The sequence below is a fragment of the Peromyscus eremicus genome, chromosome 7, assembly GCF_949786415.1.
Source record: "Peromyscus eremicus chromosome 7, PerEre_H2_v1, whole genome shotgun sequence".
Classification (NCBI taxonomy): domain Eukaryota; kingdom Metazoa; phylum Chordata; class Mammalia; order Rodentia; family Cricetidae; genus Peromyscus; species Peromyscus eremicus.
Genome location: NC_081422.1, coordinates 108,445,117 through 108,469,109, shown reverse-complemented (window position 1 = coordinate 108,469,109; position 23,993 = coordinate 108,445,117). Strand labels below are relative to the sequence as shown.

General features: G+C 49.1%; 1 protein-coding gene and 1 pseudogene across 1 annotated transcript in view; one reads left to right on the top strand and one right to left on the bottom strand.

Annotated features, from left to right (window-relative positions):
- Positions 1–2,176: 2,176 nt before the first annotated feature.
- The window catches only part of Gpd1l (glycerol-3-phosphate dehydrogenase 1 like), a 41,978-nt gene continuing 20,161 nt past the window's right edge, over positions 2,177–23,993 (top strand). Inside the window, exons 1-4 of the mRNA XM_059268824.1 lie at positions 2,177–2,365; positions 17,468–17,645; positions 21,307–21,447; positions 23,408–23,546. Of these exons, the coding sequence (XP_059124807.1) occupies positions 2,319–2,365; positions 17,468–17,645; positions 21,307–21,447; positions 23,408–23,546 (505 nt within the window). The 5' untranslated portion in view covers positions 2,177–2,318. The remainder of the gene's footprint in view (positions 2,366–17,467; positions 17,646–21,306; positions 21,448–23,407; positions 23,547–23,993) is intronic.
- Positions 20,741–21,138, bottom strand: LOC131915494 (ubiquitin-ribosomal protein eL40 fusion protein-like; annotated as a pseudogene).

Below are 23,993 nucleotides of genomic sequence, written 5' to 3'. Positions count from 1 at the left end.
TTCCAGTTCGTATTTGTCAGACCACTCTTCAGCTCCCCCAGAAACCCACCCTTCTATGGTGGTGTCATCTTGCCAAAGGCCCCTTTCTCAATCACTCCAGCTGTTTGCCTTCTCGCGGGAGAAAGACAGGGTCTCCTGTATCCCAGGCTGGTCTGGAACTCATTATCCAGCCACAGATGACCTTCTGATCTTCCTGCCTCCACATCCCAGGCACTGAAATTACAGCCACCACGCACCACATGTACCCATCTTTGAACTTTAAAATTCTGAGGGCTGTAAACCCCTCACCCCTGGGGCCTCTGGTGTATTTGGTTTGGGGTATGCCTACACAAGGGTTAAAGATTAACTTGTAGCAGTTTGCAGATTCTAGGTCTGTTCTTCTATTTTTCTAGTCTCTCTTTCCTTTCTTTAGGACAGGGCCTCACTGCATCACCAGGCTATATAGGTCAGGATGGTCTCCAATCCACACAGACCTGCCTATCTGGGGATTAAAGGCATGTATCACTACACCCAGTTTGACTTCTTTTTTTTTTTTTTTTTTTTTTTTTTTGTTTTGTTTTGTTTTGTTTGAGATGGTCTCACTATTTGGCCCTGGCTGACCTAGAACTCGCTATGTGGGCCAGGCTGGCCTCAACTCACAGAGACTCATCTGCCTCTGCCTCCAGAGTGCTGGAAATAAACCTATTCTAAAACTAAATTTATTTTAATCCAGGCATTAATTTAACTTAATCCAGGCACTTACCTTTCACCCCAGCACTTAGGAGGAAGAGGCAGGCCGATCTCTGTGCCTCTGAGGCTAGCCTCGTCTATAAAGTAAGTACTAGGCCAACCTGGTCTTCAGCATGTTTCAGGCCAGCCAGGGCTACATTGTGAGACCCTCTCTCCAAAAAATGAGTTAAAATGATTTCGTTTCTTATGATTATTTTGCTTGTCATTTATCATTATTATTTTATGTGTGAGAGAGTGGACGCATGTATGGCAGAGCACAGGGACGGTCAGAGGACCACCGCTGGGAGGTGGCACTTGTTTTTGTTTTGTGCCAGGATCTCACGGAAACCACATTGGCCTCAAACTCACTGTGTAGATAAGGATGACTTCAAACTGCTGGTCCTCCTGCCTGCGCCTCCCTGGAGCTGGGGTTACAGCACACCCCACTATCACCGTTTTCTGTGGCCTCGGCATGAGCATCCCCATATACAGTTTTTAATCACAGTTTTGGAGACTCGTGCTTAGCTTCGATAGTTTTGTGAGGAAGGAGAGATGTATGAGCTTCAAACCACAAACCAACCAACCACAGACCGATCAGTGAAGCCCTGGCAAGCACAGGGAAGGAGCAAATCCTGCCCTGTGAGTGCATAAGGGCTAAGTTTCTGTTTTAACCCTGTGTAGACAAATTTTCCATCCCGAAATGCAAGGGTGTTTGAGACTAGGTGACAAGGTGGCCTCCCACTGTTTATATGGCCAAGGATAACCTGGGATTTCAGGTCCTCTCTCCATCTCCCATATGCTGTGATTACAGGCCAGAGCCACCAGGCACTGGACATTGAACTCACCACTTCCTGGGTTCAATCTAGTAGCCCTCTACCAATTGAACTACAATCCCAGCCCTGTAGAGCAAATACTGTCAGGTCAAGGGCAGGAGGCCTTAGAAGCTCCAGGCTCGCTAAGAAATTCGTGGGTGCCTACATCTGTCCAGTTTATACGAATTTGGCAGATGCTGTTAAAGCAGGTGCAGGCAAGGAGCCCAAATCTGAATGAATTAATTCAGAGTCAACGGGTTAGCCTCTCTGGGTTCCACCCTTAACTGACAGCTCTCCCTGGGCAGAGAGCGAATAGGTGACACCTCTGCAGGCTGGGTCGGTCCAGCTCCGTCCTGGACAGTGCAACACAACAGCGGGAACTCCAGGACCGAGTCTCTGCGCAATGACATCGGCCTGCACGTGGTGCGCCTAGAACTACGGTCCAGGAGCCTGTAGGGAGGTGGACTACACATCCCAACATTCCTCGGGCAGGGGTGGAGCGACACCGGAGGCTGACCAGGCCACCCGCCTGGACCAGGCGTGCGCAGTGGTTCTTGGGAGTGGTGGGGCGGGTCCTCCCGGCTGTCAGCTGTGGCCCTAGGCGCCCAGGAGGGGTGGCAGTGGCCATTGGTGGAGAGGAGGGCGGGGCGGGGTCGCTCGGAGCGGCAACACTAGGCGGATCCTGGGGAGGTGAGCGCTGGCCTGGGAGGCACTACGCGTGCAGCAGCGATCCAGTTTGCTGCAGTGATCCGGCTGGGCCCTGGGAAGCAGAGTGTGCAGCAGCGATCCGGCTTGGCCATGGCAGCGGCGCCTCTGAAAGTGTGCATCGTGGGCTCCGGGAACTGGTGAGCAGCGGCGGGTGGGCGGCGCGGCTCCGCCTCCAGGAAGCCCCGGTTCCGGGCGGGCCAGGGTTGCCCGCCGGCTGCTTCAGCTCGGACACCAGGGACCGCGGGCAGGCAGAGAGGCGGGCCTGCGATCGCATGTCCCGGTTGGGCACTGCACGCCCAGAGGACACGCTGAGGCACCGGCGCGCGAGCTGCCTGGCATGGGTGGCCCAGGTGGCAGCGCGCACCGAGCCTGCGAGCACCTGTCTGCGCCCGAGTAACTATGCGGCTACTGGCCACCTGCTCGCCACGCCCGTGGACTTAGCAAAACACCCTCAGGGCGTTCTCCGATCTTCCTGGCCGATCACCCCCTGGAGGAATTGGCAGAGGCTCAGTCGTTCTTGCTGCAGTTTTGGTATTGGGGAAATCAAGGCACAGATAGCGAAAAGGGTTCTTATTACCTGGGGCAGGCTCTGTCCTTCAAGATTCGGTTTTTACTGCCTCAAGCGACTGGTTCCCAATCGTGCTAATGTGGTTCCGGGAAGGGGGTCCAAGTCCCCACTGGCCTTGCTGCTGGGACGTGAAGGTCCTGGGGGAAGGTGTTTACAGAGCTTCCATCTCCACTAGGCTGGACTTGGCTTCACTTAATAAAGCGCTTGATGCTTGGAGGGCGTTCAAGCCCTTCCAGTAGTTTCGGTACCTTGGTGATACTTAAACACAGAAGTTGGGGTCTTGGTGACAAGGAGGCAGAACATAGTGCTGGTGTGTTCTAGATTTTTCCAGGAAGGGAGGCGGAACGTTTCCTGGCTCCTGTCCCCTTGTGTTTTCCTGTGGTCTGACTCACACCACAGCTCAGGCTTCTAGAAGAGGTACAGTGCAGGAGTCCGAGGGGCCATTTGATTGGTCTTAGTCACACTCTTTGAAGACTTGGCTCAGAAAGTAGTTTTGGAGGAAACCTTACCTGGCTGTCCTTTTCCATTGATGCTAGGCCAGTGGCCTCTCCCAGGCTCCTGTTGCTGATCTTGTGTTGGCCTCACCGTTTAGTTATCTGTTTCCACTCTGCCCTCATGCCCAGTTCTTTACCTGGTGCTTGGCATATGCTAAATAAATAACAAATGTCTGAAGACTATTATAATTTTTTAAGAGAGGGTCTTATTACAGCTCTGGCATGATACTTGCTGTGTAGACCAAGCTGGCCTCAACCCACAGAGATCAGAGATCTGAGTGCTGGCATTAAAGGCAAGCCCTATCATGCCCAGAGGGAAAATGTTTTTCCTGGAGATTGAACCCAGTGCCTCTTGAGTGGTGGTGAATGCTCTACCACGGAGGAAACTCTTTGGCCTCAGCCCTCAACTAACACAAAACTATTCTGTTATTAACATACCTCTACTCTGCTGCTGCTGCAGGGAATCAAACCCCAAGGCCCCTCTCCTCCCACCTCCTAGGAAGCAACCCCACTCCAGCCAGACTCCATGTGTGCTGGATTGTAGTAGCACTTGGCTGGAATCTCAGCCCTTGTGGGGCAGGCAGGGGAATCAGGAATTCAGTCATACTTTTTATTTTTGTTGTGATTTTTTTAGTTGTATTTATATGTGTATGATTGTTTTGCCTGTATATATGTAAGTGCACTGCATACGTCCTGCGTGCGCCTGGTGCCTGCAGAGGTCAGAAAAGGGCACAGGATTTCTTGGAACTAGAGTTATAGCCAGCCAGTTGGGAGCCACCATGTGGGTGCTGCGAACAGAACTCAGGTCCTCTACAAGAGCAGCAAGTGCTCTTAACTACTGAGCTCTCTCTCCAGCCCCTGTTTTATTTCCTTTTTAAGACAGGGTCTTACTCTGCAGCACTGGATGGTCTGGTATTTGCTATGTAGACCAGACTGGCCTTGAACTCAGAGAGATCTGCCAGCCTCTGTCTCCCGAGTGCTGGGATTAAAGGCTTGTGCCACCACACCTATTTAAAATTTTATTTATTTAGTTTTTTATTTGAGACAGGGTTTGTGTAACCCTGGCTGTCCTGCTACTCACTATGTAGAGAAAGCTGGCCTCAAACCCACAAAAACCCCACCTGCCAAGTACTGGGATTAAAGAGGTGTGCCACCACTCCTGTCTATTTTTATTTTTTATTGTGCGTTTGTGAGAGAAAGTGAGAGTTTCTGCAGAAGTCAGGACAACTTTTGGGAGTTCTTTTCTTTGTAGATCTGAGGATTCAACACAGGCCATCAGGCTCGTGTGGCAAGCACATTACCTGCTGCCCCACTCGGCGCTTTCCCTGTGCTGTCTGGGGTAACAGCAGAATGCTTTGTGTCACGTTAAATGGGACTCCTGTATGTTCTCTTCAGAGCTTCACATTGACCTCCAACTTGGGTCTCACCACTTACAATATCAAGGTCACCCCAGAGAAATGTCAGCTGCCTTGCTGGCCCTGCCACTGGGCAGGCACCCACTGAGCTTACTTTGTTGTTGTTTTGGGACAGGGTCTCATTTAGCCCCGGTTGGCCTTGGCCTAAATAAGGGTGATCTTGAACTTTCGCTCCTCCTGCCTCCATCCCCCTGTGCTAGGCTCACAGGCACTTTTTCCGGGTTGGTTGCCTCTCCTCTCCAACTCCACAAAAGACAGCCCTTTCCCCAACTTGTCAGCTGCAGACAGGAGTGGCCAGCTCTGCCACGCTAGACTGAGCTCAAACAAGGACCGTGACGCGAACCTTTCTGGGCCTTCACGGAGGCTTGGCTGCTAGCCTGAAGCATCTTCATTCTGATGAACTCGGCTGTATTCTTGGTCTGATCCGGCTCCGGGAGTGAATAGAACTTGGCCTGTGACATGGCACGTGAGAAATGTTCCGAAGGTTTGCGCTGGCTGCCTGCGTCCATTAAAGACCAGATCAGACAGAAGTGACCGTTGGCTCCACGCCATCGCCTTGGGTACAGAGTCGCTCCAGTCCTAGAGAGAGGATCCCCACTTCCCGGGAGCTCCCCAGTCAGAGGAACTGAAAGCCACAGGGAGGGGCCGGGAAGGGGCAGAGTGGCTCATGTCTGTAATCCCTGCATATGAGAAGCTGAGGCAGGAAGACCACTACAAATAGGAGGCTAACCTGGGCTACATAGTAAGTTCTAGACCAGCCAGAATACAGAGGAATCTCAAAAAATAAAGGGGGTGAAGATGGAGTGTTCGGCTCCGAGTTAGTATACACGGCCGTGTTTGTCCCTGGTAGGTACTGTGCTCCTTAGGGAGCCCTGCTCCTTAGGGTACCCTGCTCCTTTCAGGAACAGGACATCGTCTCTATTAAGCAACTCAGGTGTGAGATAAATAAGGGCTTAGAAGATTCAAAGATACAAATTTCATGAACTGGAGTTTGGCACAAGCCTAGACGTTACATTTTAAGCAGTGTCCTCCCTCCCCTCTCCCTTTTTATAAAGGGGGGTTCTCGTATAGCTCAGACTGGCCTTGAACTCGAAACAAAGGATGACCTTGAGCTATTTTTAATATATACTATAGGCTTTTATTTATATAACTTTTTTTAACGTTTTATTATTTTGTGGGGAGTGTTTGGCCTACATGTGTGTCTGTGTACCACATGTGTGCCTGGTGCCCTTGGAGGCCCGAGGCAGACATCAGATCTCTGAAACCAGAGTTACAGAAAGTTGTGAGCCACCATGTGGATGCTGGGAATCGAACCCAGGTCCTCTGGAAGGGCAGCAATGTTTTTAACATGAGTCACTTCTCCAGCCTTGACTTTGAACCTCTGATCCTCCTGCCTCTGCTTCCCCGGTGCTAAGACTACAGGCAAGTCACACTGTGTGGGGTTGTTTTTGTTGGGGTTTTTTTGTGAGACAAGGACTTGCTATGAAGACCAGGCTGGACTTGAACTCACAGAGCTCTGCCTGCCTCTCTGCCTCCCCATGTGCAGTATGTGGTCCAAAGACACCTTGACGCCAGTGTTGCCTCAGCAGACAGTCTTGCTGCGTCATGCCTTAGGAAAAGGGCAGATTTTTTTCCCCAAAAGGACTTTAGCCTTGTGCTCATTTTCAAACAGGAGCTGAACCTTCCTTCCATGTCTGGTCCTCACCACAGGAATGTAAATGTTGCTTAAGCAATCTTTACACCAGGGATGGGAGTATTCATGTAAATAGAGGTGCAGTCACTTACAGCTAAGAGGTAGTGATAACCCTTGGGCCCAAGTGCCTCCCTCATGTCCCCTGACACCAGTGGCTGTGAAGGACCTGGCTGGGAGAGCAGGGTGGGCGAGGTAAGGTGCTCTTGTCCTGGATTGGGGGTGGGTACTGTCTACAGGACTGGTGACAGAGAGGCGGGAGGAGCCTGAACATCCATGGGAGCTGCCTGGTGCTGGGGTACTGTCCATCTTACCATAGCCCCCTGAAGAGCCAGAGAAATCATGGGCAGGTAAGATGTCTCAGTGGGTGCAGACACTTGCCCCTAAGCCTGATGACTTGAGTTAGATCTCTAGGTCCCCTGGGTGAAAGGAGAGTGCCAACTCTTACAAGTTGTTCTCTGATCTCCACATCTGCACCACGGTGTCTGTCTGTCTGTCTGTCTGTCTCTCTCTACACACACACACACACACACACACACACACACACACACAATGCTAACTAAATAAGCACATTAATAAAACATACTAAGAACCATTGCCAACTAAAGCCAGGTTCCGCCAGCACCCTGGGAAGAGCACTCAGGAATAATGTAAAAGCAGACTTCAGGTCACTGCGGAACAAAACCTCCCATGCGGCTAGGGTAGGGCAATAGTCTAAGGAGCAACTGGGGCCCCCTGCCTGGCAGCAGGCCTTGAGCAAACTGCATCTATAAATGCTTATTCAGAATACCAAAGGTACCTGCTGACTGAGATTAGGGTCGCAATTGCAGGGGATGGGGGGGGGGCAGGAGGGAGCTTGGTGGCCCAGAGCTCAGTGTCAACTGCTAGAATCTTTACTCAGTTCACTGTCCTTGACCAAAGCTGTCGTGAAGTCCCTCCACTGAGATCAGAGTGAGTCTGCCGATGTTTAACGGTGCTGTTCAGTTGGGTGTAGAGACTCACGCTTGTAATCCCACTGGACCAGGCGTTCTCTCTTTTGGGCCACCAACCAGCTCCCAAATCATGACAAGGATTTATTATTAGTCTTGAATGCTCAGCCTAGCTTGCACACATTTCTAGCTCTTTTAACTTAAATTAACCGGTTTCTCTTTATCTACCTTTTGCCTTGGGGCGTATTACCTTCTTTCTGTACATCTTACTTTCACTGCTTCTCCAGTCTGCTGGCTGGCGTCTGTCTGGCTTCTGTCCGTCCGGCTTCTGTCCTGCGGCGTCTCCCTCATTCTCTCCTCCTTCTCTTGTTCCTTTCTTCTCTTGAGCCTAGATTTCTCCTCCTCCTCCTTTTTCTCTCTGCCTGTCCCTCTCCTGCCTAGCTATTGGCCATTCAGCTCTTTATTAGACCAATCAGGTGCCTTAGGCAGGCAAGGTGAAACAAATGTAACACATCTTTACATAATTAAACAAATGCAGCATAAACAAAAGTAACACACCTTTACACAGTTAAAGCAATGTTCTGCAGCATAAACAAATGTGACACATCTTTGCCCAGTCAAAATAATATTCCACAACACCCAGCAACTGAGGAGGCCAAGGCAGGAGGATCAAGAAGAATTGGCAACTAGACTGGTCTACACAGTGTACTCCAGGGGTAACCAGGACTACAGTGTTTTGAAACAGAGATAGTATCTCACGATGTTGCCCTAGATGGCCTTGAACTCATAGATCTGCCTGCCTTTGCTTCGTGTTCCTCAGACTAAGACATACACCAGACATGTTTTGTTTTTGAAACAATGTCCTGTGGACAGACTTGCCTAGTATCACTATATAGCCCACTGTTGACGTCAAACTCTTGACATTCTCCTCTTGATAATCTCCCAAGTGATGGGATTATATATCTTACTATTATTTGTCTTCCTCCTTCCCTCCCTCCCCTCCCTTCCCTTCCTTCCTCCTTCCCTTCCTTTCTTCCTTTTTTTTTTTAAGTTTCTCAAGACAGGGTTTCTCTGTGTAACAGCTCTGGCTGTCCTTGAACTCACTTTGTCCTGGAACTTTTTTGAATCCGGGCTAGCCTCAAAAATGAGAGATCTGCCTGCCTCTGTCTCCTGAGTGTTAAAGGTGTGTATCACCACCACCACCACCTGGCTCCTCCTCCTCCTCTTCACTTTTTGCTGTGTTAGGGAGTAAGTTCCGGTTCTTGCATGTGCTAGGTAAGTGTTCTGTGTTCTACCACTACGATCGATATACCCCTAGCCTTTGATATTTTGAGACAAAGTCTTGCTCGCTATGTAGCTCAGGCTGGCCTTGAACTCTTGATCCTCCAGCCTCCACCTCCCAAATGCTGGGATACAGGTAAGTATGCTATCATGCCGTGTGTGTGTGTGTGTGTGTGTGTGTGTGTGTGTGTGTGTGTCCTTGGTTGTCTTCCACAGGACAATGTTCAACTTTGTTGTTTTTAGCTAAGAATTTTATACTTTAATATTTTTTGAGAATTTATACCTTCTCAACTTCATGACCCCATTCTTTAATTTGTTACACACACACACACACACACACACACACACACACACTCAGCTGGATCCACTTAGTGCCGCTCTTACGTATGCCTGTAGAGGGCTGACCCCCCCCACCCCCCTCATCCCCCCTAACCCCCCCCCCCCCCGTAGCAGCCAGAAATGCCCTGGTGGGACCCTGTGAGAGGCCCCCATCCATTTTAGGATGTCAGCTGGTTGTGCCGCAGGCTTGCTTATGTGACCATACAGTTAATATAAAAATGTTTCTACATGTGCACATTTAGTGTATGGGCATGTGTGTTATTGTCCGTCACACGAATGTTGTCTGTCAAGGGACAACTTCTTACACCTTGGGGATTCTGGGGATCCAGCTCAGATAGTCAGCCTTGCAGCAATTGCCTCCACCTACTGAAACCATCTCAGTGGCCTGCTTTTCTTCTTGTTGTGTTTGTTGCTTTGTCGTTGGCCTGGAGCTCACCAAGCAGGCCCAGGCTGGCTGGTCAGCAAATCCCAGGAATCCACCTGCCTCCACCTCCCAGCACTGGGACACCAGCTTTTTTATGTGAGTTCGGGGATTCAAACTCAGGTCTTGTGTTTCCATGGTAAACACTCTACCAGGCTGAGCCATTGCCCCAGACCATTTTGCCTTGCTTTTTAAGCTTTGGGTTTTGTTGTTGCTTTTTGTGTTTCAATGGGGGTCTCATTATAGCCCAGACTGGCTCTGATCCTCCGGTCTTTTCTCCTGAGTGCTGGGATTACAGACATGCTAGACTGTGTCCTTCCTGGGTTCATGCTAGACATGCACTTTACCAACCCAGCCCTGCCCCAAACCCTTGGTTTATAACTAAACCAGCATCAATTAGCACCATGGCCCAGGAGCTTAGCATACAAGTGGACACATGTGTTTCTTGCAGCTAATGTCAGTGGGGTAAGGAACTGGGCCCCCATTTCCCCTGTTTAAGTACCAGCTTCCCCGCAAGCTTGAGAAACGCATGTCCCAGGTGGTGAGCAGTCTTCTGCTTCTCACCATCTGGCTGCTCCTACCCTGTTTTTTCCCAGCTCTAGAAGAAGGAAGTGGTTTGCATGGGCTATAGGCAACAAAACCAAAGACTGTGTGTCTCCAAGACTCTGACCTAGCAGTCTGAACACTGGCTGTATGTGCTGAAATGCTCTGAGCTCTGTGCTACAGACCTAACCACCTTCATCTAAGAATTAAAGGAAACATCTTAATTCATGGATGTAGCCCATGGCTGTCCTGGAATTCACTTTGTAGACCAGGCTGGCCTCCAACTCACAGAGATCTGCCTTCCTCTGCCTCCTGAGAGCTTTTTGTGTTTCAATAGGGTCTCATTATAGTCCAAGACTGGTTCTGATCCACCTCCACTCGGCTTCTACTCTTTTTCTTTGTGTGCGCTGTGCATTGTAGTTAGAGTTTTCTCTCCAGGTCTGCCAAGTCCCGGCAGTCCAACATACACTTATAAAATAAACACACAGATGCTTATATTATTTAAACTGTTTGGCCTAATGGCTCAGGCTTCTTGCTAGCTGTTCTTATATCTTTTTTTATTGTGTTTTTTTGTTGTTGTTGTTGTTTTTTAAGATTTATTTATTTTATTATATATACAGCATGTATGACTGCAGGCCAGAAGAGGGCACCAGATTTCATTACAGATGGTTGTGAGCACCATGTGGTTGCTGGGAATTGAACTCAGGACCTCTTAACCTCTGAGCCATCTCTCCAGCCCTGTTCTTATATCTTAAATTAACCCATTTCTATTAGTCTATAAGTTGCCTCGTGGCTTACCGATACCTTACATCTTGCTTGTCATGGCGGTGGCTGGCAGCGTCTCTCTGAGTCAGCCTGTTCACAGAATTCTCTTCTCTGCTTGTTCCACCTATACTTCTGCCTGGCTACTGGCCAATCAGCATTTTATTTATACGGAGCAATATCCACCAGCACTTCCCCCTTTCTTTTTTCAAAAGGAAGGTTTTAACTTCACTAAGTAAAATTACATATAACAAAACAATTATCAAGCAAGAATTACAGTTATAATATCTAGTCTATTTGTATTTGGCCAAAATTAAAGAAGATATCCTATCTATCTTGTATTTGTGAGTCTAAGGTTTCATATTTAACTTATCTCTTATCATAACTAAGAAAAATTATAACTATCTAGTCTTCAACTACATCAAAAGACCTCAGAAGGATATGATATTACCTGGAAAATGGGAGAAAGAACACAAGCAACTTTCAAGAGTCTTGCGAGAGTGGACAGAGACAGCTGGCAGCCTGGACAGTCATCCAAAGGTTTTTTGTAAAGTTGGGGCATCTGTCTTCAGCCCACAGGTCTAGAGTCTCTTAGTCACTTTTCTCTGTGTCCTGTAGAATGCCTGGCAGTTTCCTCTGGAAGCAGGAACCTGAAGGACCATTTTGCCAAGCAAAGTTTCAAGTGGTCACCTTCCTATGGGTCCTGCATGTCTAGTTGATCAAGCAGTCCAGGCAAGAACAGTTTCTTGCCCAAATGGCTAATTTTGCCAAGAACAAGATAAACTCCATATAGAGTGTCTTTGATGCCCATCCTCCTCTCTGAAGTAAATCGGTACTGCCAGGAGCAGACATGTCTCACAGCATTTTTTTATACAGAGCGATATCCACAGCAGTGCATGCATCTGTATATTCATGCATCTGTATATTCACGTTCACATGGTGTGTGCACGTGGAAAGCCTGAAGTTGGTGTCAGATGTCATCTTTCATTTCGGGGTCTCCATGCCTAAGCCTAGAGCTTACACATTCTGGTTTGTCTAGCCACACAGCTTGCCCTGGGATCTCCAGTCTCTGCCTCTCATGAACTGGTATGTCAAGTGGTCCCCTCACCTCCTGGCTTTGTGGGTTCTGGAGATCTGAACAAGTATTCACACTTGTGTGGCAAGTTCTTCATCCAAGAGCCGTCTCCCAGCCTTTCACTGGGTTTCTTAATTGATAGATGCGGGTCGTAGGAAGTATCTTACAGAGCTGGATTCCATTGTTCTCTTCTCACTATGGTTTGTCTGCTGACACATAGATGATATATAGTCTGTATATAGCTGATGACACTCAGTTGGCAGAATGCTCGTCTAGTGTGAAGGAGACCCTGGGCACAAACCTGGGATCCTGGCTCTGGGGAGGTGGAGACAGAAAAATGGAAGTTCAAGCTCATCCTCAGGTCTTCAGCTACCAATGGAGTTAGAGACCAGCCTGCACCATGTGATACTCTGTTGCAACTGGGAAATGGGGGTGGGAGGAGGCTGACAAGAAGGTTTAGCAGGTAAAGGAACTTGCTGCCTAGAAAACCAGTTTATGCGGTGCTGGGGATGGAGTCCAGGGCATCGCTCTAGGGTGCACACTACCAACCGAGCCACATCCCCAGCCATATGCCTCTTGTTGAAGTGAGCAGCGCCCTCTGCAGTCACCCGAAGCCCTGTCTGTCGTGATCCTCCTTTCCTTTAAGTGAAGTGCTCACATTCACACACACACACACACACACACACACACACACACACACACACACACCGTCTCTGTGGTGTCTCTGTGGTTTCCTCTTTTGGTTTAAAACTTGGAAAGCTTCTCTACTCGGAGAGCAAATAAACATTGCACCAAGTCAAATCTATTCTTAAAATCTTTGACTTTTCACATTTGTATCTAATTCTCTGGTACTTGATTGTACTTTAAAAGCCTTTAACTGCAGAGAATCACACACAGTGTTGACCATGGTTCTGCCTGGGTGGTGAGATGGGATTATTCATAATGCTCCACACAGCTCAGCACAGGCCTGGGAGGGATGGGAACTCAGGTCATGGACAGTGTGGTTACATGCTCATTCTCTCTAGATCCCTTTCCTTTTTGGTTAAAGGAGAAAGCAAGGGGCTGGGAGATGGCTCAGTTGGTAAAAGTGCTTACCCTGCAAGCATGAGGACTAGATAGATAGATAGATAGATAGATAGATAGATAGATAGATAGATGTATCCCCAGAGCCCATTAGTAAATCCAGAGTGTGATATAACTCCCTTTATATATTTACTTTACAAAATTTTAAATTGCATTAAAAAATGTGTACCTTTATTTTTATTTTATGCATATGGTGTTGTTGTGCCTGCATGTATGTCTGTGTACAATATACCTATGTTATTCAAAGAGGCCAGATCCCTGGGGCTGGAGAGACAGACAATTGTGAGCTCCGTGTGAGTACTGGGACTCAAACCCTGGTCTTCTGGAAGAGCGGCCAGTACTCTTGACCACTCCAGCCCTTAAATTACATTATTTATTTATTTATTTATTTATTTATTTATTTATTTATTTATTTAAAGGGTGAGGGTGCACTCCACAATGGAGGTCAGAGAACAATTTGTAGAAGTCAGTTCTCTCCTTCCTAGAGACAGAACTCAAGTCATCAGGCTTCCTGACTGGTGCCTTTACACACTGAGCCATCTGGACCACCCTGTCATCAGTTCCTTACATGAAGAAACTGAAGCCAAAGATCCTCCCCATCAGATTCACACCCTGGAGAGGGGGGTTTTCTGAATTGTACTTTTCCACCATGATCTCAGTTAGGTGGTCCTTACCTCCAACCCCAGCCAACCCTTGTAATCAGAGGCTTTTCTCTCCTGCCTGCCAGTTTTCAAATAAACACTCAGAGGTTTAATATTACTTATAAGTGCTCGGCTGGTAGCTCAGGCTTATTACTAACTAGCTCTTACACTTAAATTAACCCATAATTCTTATCTATGTTTAGCCACATGGCTTGGTACCTTTTCTCAGTATGACATTCTCATCTTGCTTCCTCTGCATCTGGCTGGAGACTCCTGACTCCGCCTCCTTCTTCCCATCATTCTCAGTTTGGCTTTCCCGCCTCACTTCCTGCCCAGCTACTGCCCAATCAGTGTTTTATTAAACCAATTCGAGTGACAAATCTTTATAGTGTACAAGAGGATTATTCCACAGCAAACCCTCCAGAACCTGCCTTGAAAGGGGTAGTGTTAATGAGGTATTGGAAACTTCATGATGCTGGTGGGTACCAGACAGATGCTGGTCTGCCCATCCTCAGGCTGACTCTTTAGCAGCCTTCTCTCTGTCCCCTGCAGTCTAGTCTCTCTTCACGCTTCTTTCTTTGAGATGGGGCATCAGTCTGGCCTTTAACTTGAAATGGCCTTGAACTCCCAATCCTTCTGCCTCTACCAAGTGCTAGGATTACAGTGTGCACCATCATACCTGGTTTAGGGATGCTGAGGATGAAACCCAGGACTTTGTATATTCTAGGCAAGCTGTCTACCAGCTGAACTACAGCTCCAGCCCCTTTCTTTTTATTTTCCTTATTTCAGTGCTAGGAATCAAGCACAGAGCTTTGCACATTTAAAAATGTTTTTTAGTGTGTTTATGTGTAAGTGTGTGCTGGCATGTGTGAGCATGCCAGCAAGGGTATGTCATGACACCCATGTGGAGGTCAAAAGACAACTTTCCGGAGCTGGCTTTCTCCTTCCACTGTGGGTTGTGGACATCAAACTCAAGCCATCGGGTTTGTGTGCCAAGTATCTTCACCTGCTCAGCCACTGCCACCACACTGCACACCCTGTGAGCACCATGAGGCCGAGTTCTAGCTCAGATCTGTTTCCCAAGAGCCCTTTCCGGTTCGATCCCGTTTGCCCTGGTCTCAAGAAAACAATATTTAGAGGTTATAAGGTTTACTGAGTGGAAGGCTTCGTCTATATAAGCTAGAGGTGAGACTTCGTGGGGATGTGGCTCTCTGCTCACCCATGCTCCCTTCATTAGCCCCTCACTATATAAAGGAGCCCAATAAACCCAGTGGTTCCCCCAGGCTGGGTTTGGAATCTGCTTTGGTTTGTCACTGGTGTCCTGTTGGTAGCAAGCAGCTGTTTCTATCTCCCCAGGGAAAAGGTTCACACAACAGCCACCATGCTGGGGCGTCGTCATTCTCCATGTCCCAGTGTCTAGGCTCCAGGAGGGCACAGACCTGTGACTTCCCCTCCCCTCCCCTCCCTGCACACAGCTTGGGGTCTATGCATGTATTATCAGGAAGCAGTTCGACTTAAGACCAGAGCAACTAGGAGTGAACAGGAAAGGGCTCATGGGAAACAGATCTGGGCTTGAACTCCTGCCTCTTGGTGATCACAGGGTCACTTTGGGTCACATCTGTACTCTCTTAGCCTCCATTTTTTCATCTGTGAAGTGGGGACAATGTGTCTCTCCTATGGACTGGTATAAAGACTGAGACCTTATACCAAAAATCCACCCATGTTCCACTGACTTATTTTTATGGTTCTTATTTCACCTGTGGGTGTTTTCCCTGCAAGCATGGCTGGGTATGTGCCTGGTACAGTCAAAATCAAAAGCAAGCATCACGGATCCCCTGCAACTGAAGTTACAGGTGATTGTGAGTCACCATGTGCATGCTGGGAATTGAACCTGACTCCTCGGCAAAAGCAGCCAGTGCTCTTAACCACTGAGCCACGTCTCCAGTGCCCTTATTTATTTGGTTGGCTGGGTTTTTTGCTTAGTATTAATTTGGGTTTGTTGTTGCTGTTGTTATTTTAAGAAAAGGTCTCACAGCTGGGTGGTGGTGGCACACTCCTTTAATCTTAGCAGAGACAGGTGGATCTCTGAGTTCCAGGCCAGCCTGGTCTACAGAGTGAGTTCCAGGACAGCCAGGGCTACACAGAGAAACCCTGTCTCAAAAAACCTTTAAGAAAGGCAGGGAGGGAGGGAGGGAGGGAGGGAGGGAGGAAGAGAGAGAGAGAGAGAGAGAGAGAGAGAGAGAGAGAGAGAGAGAGAAAGAAAGAAAGAAAGAAAGAAAGAAAGAAAGAAAGAAAGAAAGAAAGAAAGAAAGAAAGAGGGGGAAGGAGGGAGGAAGGAAGGAAGGAAGGAAGGAGAAAAGGAAAAGAAAAGGTCTCACTGTGTAGTCCCAGGCTGGTCTAGACCTCACACTCTGTTTCCTATTTGGGTTTTTTTTGTCTTTTAAAAGAAGCCTCTTGTAGCCCAGGTTAGCCTCCAACTCCCAAGGTGGCTGAGGATGACCTTCAATGCCTGATTTCCCCCTAGCTCCACTTCCCAGTGCTGGAATCACAAATTTCACTTGCAGAGCATTGCCGAGTTGATTGAGTTAGTGTGTGTCTTGAGGCCTAAGGCTTAAGATAATCCTTGCTTGGGTGGGGAGTTGGGTTTTATACTCTGGACTGGCCTTGACTCCAGGGACTTCCCTGAGGCTGCTCAGCCCCTTCCCAGGCGAGGCCCATCTGGAGCCTCCCCACCACGTAACTGAGTCAGGCCTCTGCCCACTGCCTTGTGTCCGTCTGCCTCTCACCAGCAGCACTGCTTGCACACTTGCACACAGGTGTGCTCTCACACTCTTGTGAACATACACAATCTTAAAATTCTCGAGGGCTCTTCATCGCCTTTGCTTGAGTTTTGAGATCGGGTCTGAGTCTGTCACCCAGGTTGGCCTGGGACCCACTGTGTCCATGATGGACATCTTTCTGGCTCAGCCTCCTAGACGCTGAAGTTACAGGGAGGAACTAGCACACCTCCTTCCTTCCTTTACCACAGCTTTACCCCTTCGTCCACACCAGGAGCCTTCTCTAAACAGCAGTTCTCGCTTCAGACTCCACAGACGGAAGCCGTTCAGCTCAGGTGCCCATCACAGCCTGACACAAGGGTACAGTGACCAGGACCACCAGCCCTGCACCACCAGCCCTGCCACAGCCCTGGGCCACCGAGGGCCGTGGGAACTACTTAGGATTTTAGAACTCGGTCACTGAATATCAAAGCAGGAAGGGAACTTGGGAGCTGGAGGCCATCAGGAGATGTGGGGTGTGAGTGATGGGGACCCACCCTATGCCCTGTTTCCTTTTGTGGAGGTGTCTCCATTCTCACACAGAGGAGGCCCTGCTGCAGTGTATCGGGACACAGTTAATTTCACAGTGGCTATATTTTAATTTCCTTGATTGATCTGAGATATAGCGAAGCCTCGTTATAGACTCCAAACCCCCTCTGGGACCTTCCCACATTTTCCCAGAATTTCTGTTCCACTTGTGACACTTGCCAAGATAGGTTGGGTCTTAGTAGATTCAGGAGTGTTTTGGTTTTTTGAGACAGGGTCTCCTGTCTCCCAGGCTGCCCTCAGCTCTCCATGTAGCTAAGGATGACCCTGAAATTCTGCTCTAATTCTACCCTCTAAGTGCTGAGATGACAGGCTTGTGCCACCAACTCCTGGTCTAAGCAGAGCTGGAGATCGAACCCAGGGCTTTGTGCATGCTAGGCAGGCACTCTACTGACTGAGCTATACCCCAAGCTTCTGGTTTATTTTGAAACTTTGTACCAAATGCTGGCATTTTCCTGATAATAGGGTGGGTTGAAGGGGGACTTCCTATGAGAACAACTGAGTCCCCATGTCACTCACCTTGAGCTGATTCAGAGGTCTCAGAATCAAAACGCAAGAGTCCTGCATTTCAGTCAAATGCTTTTTCTCTTCTCAAATAAGTTTAATTTTTTTTCCTCTTCTGTGGTCTTATTACAGGGGATCAGCTGTTGCAAAAATCATTGGAAATAATGTAAAGAACCTGCAGAAGTTCGCCTCCACAGTCAAGATGTGGGTCTTCGAAGAGACCGTTAACGGGAGGAAGCTGACAGACATCATCAACAATGACCACGAAAACGTGAAATATCTCCCCGGACACAAGCTGCCAGAAAATGTGGTAAGACTTGGTGGTGGCGGGGGCACATTTGGTTCATTCTCCAGGCTGTGATCCTCTGAGCGGCAAGGGGACCTGGACTAGGCCAAGTGACCTCCCTTTCTCCCGGTCTCTATTGTCACTTGACTGGCTCTGCTTTTCTTGGATTCTGGTCAGTTTGTTCTTTGAGACAGGGCCTGTGTTTCTTCTGTGGAAACTGTTGTTACTACCTCTTAAAAATGTGTGCTCTGTGCCCAGGTGTGCTTCCAGGTCAGAAGAGGTCACTGGCTCCTTTGGAGCTGGAGTTACAAGAGGTTGTGAACTAGGCGATGCTAGGATCCGAACTCCAGTCCTCTTGGAAGAGCAGCAAGTTCTCTTAATGATCCAGCTACCCCACCCACCCTCATTACTCCCTCTTACCAGGACAGCAGCCATATTGGATTAGAGCCCTTCCCGTTGATAGTTTCGTTAGTTAATTAACATTTGTTTCTTTTGAGTTTTTAGGCCTTTCCCCATCCCACAACATGCATGCATGTAGCCCAGGCTGGCCTCACACACTTATGACACTGCATGTAGCCCAGGCTGGCCTCACATACATATGACACTGAACTTTTCTGGTCTTCCTGCTTTCACCTCCCAAGTACTAGCACCACAGCTTTAGGTCATGCTGTGCTGAGAATCAAACCCAGGGCTTCATACCTGCTTACTGGGGCAGGGGAGTTAGGGGGTTGAGAGAGGGTCTATGCGGTCCAGTCTGGCTCCTTCTCTGTGGGCCAGGCACCTCACTGTCCTGCTCTTTCCTTATGCCAGTCACCAAGGAACTTGCTCCTTCCATCTACCCCATGCCTATAACTCTGGCTTTCCGCTTTTGACTTTCTAGGTACCCAGACTACCTACCCTGGTGCTTTTCCTTTTTATTTTGAGATATGATCTTCCTGTGTTGCCCAGACAGGCCTTGAACTTTCCATCCTCCTGCCTCACCCTCCTGAGTAGCTGAGATTATAAATCTGTGCCCTGGGGCCATGCATCTTAATATGAATCATCCACGGGGTGGTTCTAAGGAGCAAGAGCCTGTGCGCTGCGTGAACTGAGGAGCAGCAAGCATCAGATATGGCAGTGGGGCGTCCTCACTGATCACCTCCCTGCCAGGCTGAACGGAGACAGGAGGAAAGGCCCATTCCTAGGGCTCTGTTAATGTCTTGCATCCAAAAGACCATTTGCTCTCAGGAGTGGACATTTATGTGACCTCTGTTCTTGATAGTGCTCCTGGGAACCATCTGTACCCAGACTGGAACCTTAAGGTCACAACATGTGTATGGCCCTCTCTCCCCTCTAGGCCCTCTCTCCCCTGTGGCTTCTGTAACTACCTAAAGGCTCATTTTAAGCACCTGTCTCCTTGTGAGTTGAGGAAGTACATACACAGGATTGCTGGCTTTTTTTTTTTTTTTTTTTAAGAGTTTTTCTGTGTAGCCCTGGCTGCCCTGGAACTTGCTTCATGACCAGGTTGACCTCAAACTCACAGAGGTCTGCCTGCCTCTGCCTCCCAAGAGCTGGGATTAAAGGCATGCGCCACCACTGCCCGGCTCTAATTTTCCTTTTAACTAAACCTTTTTTTTTTTTTTTTTTTTAAGATTTTATGTGTAGGGCTGGAGAGATGGCTTAGAGGTTAAGAGCACCGACTGCTCTTCCAGAGGTCCTGAGTTCAATTCCCAGCAACCACATGGTGGCTCACAACCATCTGTAATGAGATCTGGCACCCTCTTTGGTATACATAATAAACAAATCTTTAAAAAAAAGAAAAGATTTGATGTGTGTGGGTGTTTTGCCTTTTGCATGTATGTCTGTGCACCACATCATGCCTGGTGCCTATGGAGGTCAGAAGAAGGTGCTGGACCCACTGGAACAGGAGTTATAGATGGTTGTGAGCCACCATGTGGGTGCTGAGAATTGAACCCTGGTCCTCCACAAGAGCCACTGGAACTGCTGAGCAGTCTCTCCAGCACCCCTGGACACTAGCTCCCATGATTTCGAATTTGGTATGGAGCTGAGGACGATTCAACTCCTGATCTTCCTGCCTCCTCTCCACAGCCCGCCACCCCTGGTTTATGTGGTGCTGGGAATCAAACTCAGGGCTTCACACATCCCGAGAAGGCTCTCTGCAACTGAGCCCGTTCCTAGCCCAGCACTGCTGTGCATGTCTACCGGTGAGGCCATGACTTCAGAGTCCAAGTCTACCTTGTGTGGGTCCTAACGCACCGCACACCTAGCCCTGCCTGAGGGCCCCCGCTCAGGACAGCGACTGCCCGACTTTGATGGCCATCTTCACCACTGGCTCACTAACAGCTGGCTGGCCTGAGAGTGTGGCTTCCCTAGACCTGAATGGAGAGGACACTTGTCATTCCCTGTCATTGGAGAGCAGTGGTCGATCTGGCTTCACTGCTCTCCGCCAGGACCTCGTGTTTGGAGCTTGGCCAGGCGAGGGCTCTTCAGCTGGCCCCAGTGTGACACGGGAGTCACTGAGCACAGCACATTCTGAGTTGCTCTTCATTGTCTCTCATCTTTGTCTGCTGAGCTCTGCCAGTCTTTAAAAACACTGCTCTCATCAAGATTAAAATCCGTTTGTCTACATACATCAGTGGGGTTGGGTCTGGTTTGGTTTTTGACCTTTTGAGACAGTCTTGTGTAGCCCAGGCTAGCCTCAACCTTGCAATGTGTGGCCAAAGATAATTTAGGACTCCTGACCCTTCAGCCTTAACAGTTTGGTATCCAGGATTAAAGAGAGGCTGAGGGAGGAGGATGGCCTAGGCTACATGGTGACTTCCAGGGTAGCCTGGGCCATAATGTGAGCCTGTCTCAAAAAACAATAATAAGAACAACAGGGCAGGTGAGAGGGCTCAGTGGGTAAAGGTGTCTGCACCCAAGCCTGACGACCTGAGTGTGATCCCCAGTACCTACACAGAGAAGGGGAGTCCTCAGTTGTCCTCTGCCCCCCACATGCATGCCACAACATGTACACACACACACATATCAATAAATAAATAAAGTTGTAATTTTTAAAATTGAGCAAAAATTTTTCCCCCTGATGGTCCCTGGGTCATGGGCCAGGTATGGCCTCAGCTTTATTTGACCTCCTTCTTGGGGCGCAGGTTGTTGGTATGGCGGCCCTTCTTCTTGCAGCAGTTGACCGCACGGGGGTGCAGGCGTGCAGAGCACTTGCGGCAGATCATCTTGTCACAGTTGTACTTCTGGGCGAGCTGACGAAGGGACAGCTCGATAATGCCACCACGCAGGCACAGCACCAGGTGCAGGGTGGACTCTTTCTGGACAGGGTACGGCCATCCTCCAGCTGCCTGCCAGCAAATATCAGCCTCTGCTGGTCTGGTGGGATGCCTTCCTTATCTTGGATCTTGGCCTTGACATTCTCGATGGTGTCACTGGGCTCAACCTCTAGAGTGATGGTCTTGCCCGTCAAGGTCTTCACAAAGATCTGCATGTTGGCGTCTGCTCGGCTGCCTCGTTGAAGAGAAAGAGCAAGCAACACTTAATTAAAAGGACGTTAGGATCCTTTTCCTAGAACAATGGGGGTGGAGACGGCAGTACCTCACGGCAGTGTGCATTCTGAAGGGGCGAGGGTGTGGACTGACTAGACCTCTGCAGGGGTTATCTGTCCCCCATTCTGTTGCAGGTTGCTGTCCCGAATCTCAGCGAGGCTGTGCAGGATGCAGACCTGCTGGTGTTCGTCATCCCCCACCAGTTCATTCACAAGATCTGCGATGAGATCACGGGCAGGGTGCCCAAGAAGGCCCTAGGCATCACGCTCATCAAGGTAACCACCCAGGAAGAGCAGACAGGAGGCATGTCCCTGGACCCCGGTTCCTCCAGAATTCACTCCCTCTTTCCTCTGCTTGAGAAGGTCTGTCAGGCCCCTCTCATCAGTTATGACTAAACACCTGACAGGAAGCAACTTCAGCAGGGAGAGATTTATTCAGGCTCACTGTTTGAGGCAAGGTGTTCCCTTATGGCCAAGGAGGCCAGGCAGGCATGGCTGTGGACAGCTGTGTGGAGGCAGCGGCATTCAGGCGGCTGCTAGCTCACATCCCAGCAGACCAGAAGTAGAGAATGTGGAATGCTGGTACCCGTTGGCTTCCTGTGTTTTCCTTTTGTTTGTTTGTTTTGTTTTGTCTGTTTTGTGATGCTGGAATCCATCACCATGTGCATACCAGAGGGCTGAAGTTTTATTCCTAGCACCCACCGAGAGGCTCCTGTCTTTAACTCCAATTCCAGGGGAATTGATGCCATCTTCTGGCCTTCTTGGGTACTACACACATGGTAGACATACATGCAGGCAAAACACTTATACACAATAAAAATTAATTTAGTAAAAGAAAATTGAGTGAGGTGCTGACGGCATTCAGCATAGCTGTTCTGTCCGATGGGAGAAGAGGAACCTGGAGAAGACCCTCACCCTGTCTCTTATGGGAGTAGCCAATGCAGTAGCCAGCCAAGATTTATTTTATTAATTACATGTGTGTGTCTAAGGATGGGTGTGTACACATGAGTGCAGGTGCCTTCACAGGCCAGAGGCATCAGATCCCCCTGGAGCTGGAACCAAGCACAGATCTATCTCCCCCACCCTAGAGAAAAGGACCTTTATGTCACCTTCCGATTGGGCCAGCTGGTGTGGCATCAGCTGGTGTGGCATCAGCTTGTAATAAGTTCCACACCCATGCACCCAGAGCCAGATGACGGTGTGGTTGCCCTCTTCACAGGTGCCACCCACTCTCCACTTGTTGGTGATGGGTGGGACTAAACTGGGGTCTTCCTTGGTGCCTGAAGCTGACTTTGGGGACAGCGTATGCTATGGGCCCAGTCCCTTCTGTGCAGCATCAGGATCTCCCTTGTCATCCCAGTAGCCTGCTCCTTAGAAGCCTCCAGGAGCCCTGGAAGGTGCCACTGGGCCTGTGTGCTCTCAGGGCCTCCAGGCCAGAGCTCCCATTCTGCAAAGTAACCTGAACCACTTTGTAGGGGTCTCTGCAAACACCATGGCCAGGAGAGTGCCGATTCTCAGGAGATAAGAAGGCAGTCTGGTTCAACATGATTTAGTAGCCAGTGTTGGTTCAAACTTTGAGAATCTGACCCCAAATCATTTATTTTAGGCATATTTAAACTTAGCACAATTTGGTGAAAAAATTTCCTAGTGATAATTAACTCAATCCTGTGTACACAATAAAGCCTAAGACGTGACTACATCAAAACTCTTTGTAAAGTACACGTGACATTTTCCACAAAGATTGGTTCTCCAGATTGACTGAGAAAAACAAGCTCAGGATAAGGGCCTGGGGAGGATCTGGTGTGGTTTCACCACACAGATAGGGCAAAGGTCACCAGGCTGTTAACCACATCTGTTCCCAGCCTTGTGGACAGGAAAGAGGTTACATATCTCTCGATTTGATGAGATAACCCCGTGTGTTCTCATTCCTGGTTCCCCTAGTGTTTATATGTGAGCACAGGGACCTCTGTGTCTCCCACACCATCTTACCAAAACTAGTTGCTTCATTCTATTCTTACATGGATTTGATAGAGACAGAGTCTCATCCGTATCCCAAGCTGACTCCCAATATGGCCAAGGCTGGCCTTGAACTCAGAGCAGTCCTCCTGCCTCAGCTGGGTTATAGGTATGATGGGACGTAGGTGTGAGTCACTGCGTCCAGCTAAGACTACTTATAAAACAAGTGTCTCTTGCCTCTTTGATTTGCAGTCCCCCTGACTCCTCTGCATCCTTCCAGGGCATAGACGAGGGCCCTGAAGGGCTGAAGCTCATCTCCGACATCATCAGAGAGAAGATGGGCATTGACATCAGTGTGCTGATGGGGGCCAACATCGCCAGTGAGGTGGCTGCGGAGAAGTTCTGTGAGACCACCATTGGTGAGGCCGCAGAGGGCCCTGGCAGTGCCAGGGCTTAGCCTGTATTATTCCTACTTGTTCCCCAGCCCACACTTGGTTCTGCCTCTCTTCCCTGCTCTGGTGCTGGAGGCTCAGGGCCTCATAAGTGCTGCACACATGCTCTACCTATGAACTCAAGCCTGTGATTCCAGTATTCCAATAGATGGAGGCAGGAGAGTTAGGAGTTCAAGGCCAGCCTCAGCTACATGGTGAATTTGAGGCCAGCCTGGGCTACCTATGACCCTGTCTCAATAGAGAGCAGGGTAGAGGGTGCTGGAGATATGGTTCAATAGGTAAGAGTCTGCTGAGCATGCATGAGGACCTGAGTTCAGATCCCCCGTGCCCGTGAAAAAAGCAGGCACTGAATCAGGTGTCTGTGACCCCAGTACGGGGAGGCAGTGACCGGAGGATCCCAAGGGCTGGCCAACT